The following is a 5,693-nucleotide window of genomic DNA, read 5'->3' on the forward strand; positions in this document are numbered from 1 at the left end:
CAATAACATACAATAGATTCAAAGTCAAGAATAAAGAAGTTACAGGAAAGACTTTTATGAACGAGAAAGATACACTTGAGGGGCCATAAATAAGAGTGTCACTAGTACATCCAATAAGGAATTCAGGGACACTTCTCTATTCAGGGGGTTAGAATATGGAACTTACTACTACTGCAATAATAGGCAACTAGAATTGATGAATTTAAGCAGATACTGAGCACATGAAGAAGCATTAACACTGGTATAGACCAATTGGGCACAAAGGCCTATTGCTGTGTTGTACATCAAATGCAATGAACAGCTGATTGTTAAATTGCAAAGCAACGTATACTGCAAAAATCTGCCTCAAATGCCTAATTCTGTTTCTTTTGGAAAGGGACTCCTGTCCGTACATATAGTGAAACTGTAGACTCAGAATAAACAACGATGGAAATGTTGAATATAATTCAATCACCTGATGTCGCTGTGGTCCAACTGCAGCCATCCAAATGCCCATGCTGACATCTTCACCCTGCAGTTACAGTACAGACCAAAGTGTTCCTCACACATCCAATACTTTCTATATATAATTGCTTACTATGTGAATTACACAAGTTACCTTCATTCAGCAATTCTACGCCTAGAAAGTTTTGGACAATATCAACAAATGTTAATAGTGGAGATGAACCTTCAAAACAATCTTTGAAACATTCCCAGAAGGACAAGGCCAGATACTGCATATGACACCATTGCCTTTAACTCTCACCCATTCTGACTTGGAAATATATCCCTTTTCCTCCATCAATATTGAGTCAAAAACACTCTGGATCTAAAAGCACCACAAGTGTAATTACTCTATGTTCTGCAGCAGGTCAAGAAGGTTCAGTACTTACTTCTCAAGGGCAACTGCAGATAGGCAACAAATCCTGCCTTTGCCCATATCCTTAGATGCCATGAATGCAAAAGCCTGAGAGGTTAGATCTTAGCCGAGAGAAAAACTGTCTATAAAGAACAGTGTTCCTCAGATTTTTGGTCTGAAAGGGTAAGATGTAAGGGATGTTGCTCATTCCCATCTACCATGCAAGAAATGCAGTAACATTAAGGTTTTTCTTGTACCATTAAAATATTCAGACATCATTCTTTCAATTCAAAGTTCTTCTCTTTATCATTTTAGTACCTTTGATTTTCTTATTTTCTGTGACATTGAGATGTGGTCTGCTGGGAGGTTTTATAATGTAGCAAGTAGCATCCCTACCTCTGAGCTCAGAATCTCCAGGTTTGAGACCCCATCCATGGCGTGATGGCCAAAGAAGGTGTGTTCGTGTTCTAGCCAAATAGGTTAAGTATTAATCCGCAAATACACCACTGGCAGGTGGCAAGAGCAGGAGATATTCCTGGTCAGTCATTTGTTGGTAAAAGCATTAGAGACTCTACCATCTACCCTATCCATAGTTGGCAACATACATGTAAAAGTGCATATTGCCACAATCCAAGTGAGTTGCAATACACCTGCACCAAGATCTGGAGTTGATTGGGTAGTTAGTTAGCGAGAAACCCATTTCTCTGGTAGGACACTCTAGAACAAGGGAACTAAAACTATAATTCAAGTTGGGTCATTCAGAGGTAATGTTAAGAAACATTTCTTCATACAAAAAGATATGAAAATCTGAAAATCCGCCAAAAACATGTTGAGGCTGGGTTGGATGAAAGGAGCTGGTCATTTTAAATTTTCAAAACTGAGATTGCTAGATTTTGATGGACAAGGGCATTAGAAGTTACAGAACTAAGGCAGATATTGATGGAGTTAAGATGCAGATCAATAAAGTGATGAAATAGGCTCAAGAAGCTGGATTTCCTCGTTTTCTTCATATAATGAGGGGTTTGCAGAGTACTCACTCAGTTACTGGAGTTGGTAAGAGGAGATTCTAGTTCATCAATAATACATCAGGTATAGAACATTCAACATAGAAAACGCACTGGTAATCTCTCCTTCAGTAAATTTGTAATCTGATTCTGTAAATGTTGGAATTACACAGGTATTTATGCTGAATTTGGAATAAAACATTGTCAGAAGCTTAGAAGCAACACTGAACCTTACTTCTGCTGAACAGCTTCTGCGCAGTACAATATTGCTTTGTGGAAACAAGGTTTTGTGTAATTGAGCAAATGTATCCTTACAAATTGTGAAAATGGTGTTTTGTCAGGGTAGGGTAATACCCAGCGGATTGCTACTTTATGTCCTAAACCCCAGAGTGGGGTTGGGGTACTCATGAACTTGGCCAGTCTATCTGCCATTTACTCTGGCAGAAAGCTAACATTAGAGAAAACGCAGGTTGATCATTCTCTGCTTGGGAAGTGAGGTCTCCCAGATTGATAACAAAAACCTTCAAACTTCTTGGAAATTGCTTTTTAGGAAGCAGCATAGGAGTCCATGAATTTGAAAAATGCCACGCATTGCTTTTTGAAAGGCTTATCCAATTAGTCTCACTCCCCTTGGAAACAGGCTTAGAAAGTGGAGTTGAGGGAGAAGATCAACCATTATCTTATTGCTTAGTGGAGTTCAAGGCATAATACAGTCCACTCCAGCTCGTATTTCTTATGTGGCCTGCTAGGAAGGATTATATGACTTTGAACCTCTGGTTCCCATAGCTTTTAACTAGTTCTATCCTACCTGGGTTAGTTGTAGAGTACATGATGGAGATTCATTGCTATGATCAGTTAACAACTTTTATTATATTATGCAACCAGCAGAGGAACTACATGGACCTTAGGAATTGCTAAGACAAAATTTGGCTATATTAGTAAAATGGATGCAAAGTAACCAACAGCAATATCCACAACCCAGTTAAAACCCACAAAGTGCCCAATACCTGATAGACTTTTAGTGTCTTGGCATTCTCTGCTAGCCACTGAATTAAGTTGTGAGAGACGACATAACCAGAACCGCATGCAAAATCCGGATAGACCAGACTTGGGTACTCTAGCTCCATCCACTTCCCGCTACCATCCACTGCCCAATTCTGCCTGAAACTGAGGAAATCATTCATGGAAATAAATGAATATAGGGTTTTTCTGAACAAATTAAAAACACAGCTGCAAAATAATGCTGTAAATCTGCAATGGAAACAGAAAATACTGGAAGTACGCAACGGTGGAGAGAGAAACATGTTTAATGCTTCAGTCCAATGAGTTACCCACACAATTGGGAAGATACTGCTGATTAACAGCTTCTAAGTTTAATACAAACTTGAGTAACAGCAAGTCAGACACTTTTATATAAGCCTTTCAGCCTTGCTGTATGAATTTAGTTATTAGAGCTCAATTGCCCACTTCGACTTGGACATTCTGTACCCATTCTGTAACATCTCCCTCAGATACATCTTTAATTATCATTTACTCTTCTCTTGCATCCATTATTTTTGCCTTTTAATTCCTCCTGCCTTACACCATATCAAACTCCTTCCCTTTTAATCTTTTCCGCCCCGTTCCTCTGCCCTGTATTTGGTTAAAAGCTATTACATTTCTAACATCTTTCCAGTTCTGAAAAAGTAATTGACCTGAAGCATTAAATGTGTTTTTCTCTCTCTCCGGATATTGCCTCACTTGCTCAGTGCTTCCAGCGTTTCATGTTTCTATTAACTTATTTCGTCATTATTACTCCAAAGCACCACATATTTTGTGTTAAGGCAATTAACATATCACATCATATTGGACTGGTTTTCCATTTGGTACTTCTCAAATTCTCAGGAAACACACTCCACTGAAATCAAGTGGTGAATGTCCTCTGACATTTCATATTGAGATCTGTCAAGCTGTCTTTGAACGTGAAAGCACTTAGATAGGGAGGGATAGCATGACAAATAAAAGAAAGCAGCAACAGCACTCGAGTGAAACAAGTGAAGTTAATCTGCAGCTAAAAAAGAATTTAGTGCCTAGCTGAGGAGAAGGGAACAAAGGAGAGATCACATTTAAGGAAATGTCTGAGATAAATAAATGTGACACAGACTTATGCAAAATAAGTCCCAGGAACTTCTGGTGAGAAAAAGTGGCTCATCAGGCAAGTTATCTAGTAATTCAGATAAACAAATAGAAAATGCAGTGACTTCAACATGCAGGCAGCCAGATCTTCAATAATAGCTATACAGAGTCAAATTATATAACAAATTTATGCAGTGCAAAAGGCCACTCAGCCTATCATTTTCATTACTGCTCTTTGAAAGAACCATTTGAATAGTCCCAACACTAGTGGCACATAGTCCTGCAAATCGCTCCTTTGGAATGACAGAAGATGAACTGCTTTTATAAAGCTGTCATAAATACACAGATACTGACTTTCCCCACCACACATTCGTAGCTCCCAGTCTCTCTCCTGCTCTCTCTAGTACTGCCCGCACATCGACATAACAATCATCATCCGTTTTTAGTAGGAGCTTGAAGCTCGTTGACTCCACAGACCTGTTTGTGAGATAAAAGCAAGATCAGAATTCATGATATTATCAAACAACTATTCAGTAGGGTGTGTGTGTTTGTGTGGTGTCTGTGGGTGGTGTGAGTATGTATATATATTCAACAGAAGCTCCTAAACCACATGCTCAGCTTCCAATTTCAAGCGCTTAAATTACCCAAAGAAAAGCTCAATCAGAGTAACATGATTAAAAACAAAGACTTCAACTTCTATGATAACAAGGTGTAGAGCTGGATGAACACAGCAGGCCAAGCAGCATCAGAGGAGCAGGAAAGCTGACGTTTCGGGTCTGGACCATGCCCTCAAGATGCCTCAAAGCCCTTAAAAATGAAGTGCTTCCTTTGGTGTAGGTTCTGTTAGAAGATGGAAAACACTGGAGGCAATTGGCTTACAGATTTCCACAAACAGCCATTCAATAATTGATCAGATATTGTTTCTAGATGTTGGTTGAGGGGTAAAAATTGGTCAAGTTTCTGGGGAGAAATTCCCTGCTTTTATTCCACACAGTGCCATGTGATGTTATTTATCTGCTGAGAAAGGATAACAAACCTCAGTTTGAAGTCACATCTAAACACTGGCACCTCCAATAGTTTGCACTCCCTCAGTACTGGCATTGGGAGTGTCAAGCTGGATTTTGTGCTCAAGTCTCAGAATTGGGGCTTGAAGCCATGATTTTCAGATGCAGAGGTAAGAGTGTGTCCCTCTGAACCGCAAGTGACACAAACTGTGAACAAAGATGAGGACTATCTCTTACCACTGATAAAACTGAAGCAACTTGTGCGGCACATTTCTGTATGTGTCTATCACATCCACAAAAACAATATCCTGGTAGGTTTGGCTTTCTTTTTGTAAGTTAGCATCTTCTTCCCTGAGCTTATTTTTGTGGTTTTGAAGCCGCTTGGGCCTAGTGGTGAGGCTTTCCAGGAGAGTAGCACCATCTAAAAAAGATGAGTACAGTGACATAATGAATCTCTTGTAGAAATCATCGTGTCATTAAATTTCAGGCAAGTTAACATGGGAAATGGGGTGTTACAAAGTGTCAAAAAACTCAAACAAACACTCTCTCACGCACAGACAGACACACTTTCTCCCATGCGCACACACACTGTCCCATACACGCATGGACACCACACATACACGCTTTCCCCAACACCCTGCCATACACACACACTTTCCCAAAATCCACCCCCGGCACACACACACTTCCACTCCCCCCCCAGACACACCCACACATGAACTTTCACTCCCA

The 5,693-nt window shown here is 39.9% G+C and overlaps 1 protein-coding gene across 1 annotated transcript in view; it reads right to left on the minus strand.

Annotated features, from left to right (window-relative positions):
* Positions 1–5,693, minus strand: part of b3galnt2 (beta-1,3-N-acetylgalactosaminyltransferase 2) — a 253,648-nt gene that overhangs the window by 189,036 nt on the left and 58,919 nt on the right. The window contains exons 8-11 of the mRNA XM_048597216.1: positions 5,199–5,382; positions 4,312–4,434; positions 2,850–3,009; positions 455–511 (exon numbers count right to left, since the gene is read on the minus strand). Coding sequence (XP_048453173.1) covers positions 455–511; positions 2,850–3,009; positions 4,312–4,434; positions 5,199–5,382 — 524 coding nt within the window. The remainder of the gene's footprint in view (positions 1–454; positions 512–2,849; positions 3,010–4,311; positions 4,435–5,198; positions 5,383–5,693) is intronic.

This window comes from Rhincodon typus, chromosome 5, assembly GCF_021869965.1.
Source record: "Rhincodon typus isolate 14 chromosome 5, sRhiTyp1.1, whole genome shotgun sequence".
NCBI classification, from domain to species: Eukaryota; Metazoa; Chordata; class Chondrichthyes; order Orectolobiformes; family Rhincodontidae; genus Rhincodon; species Rhincodon typus.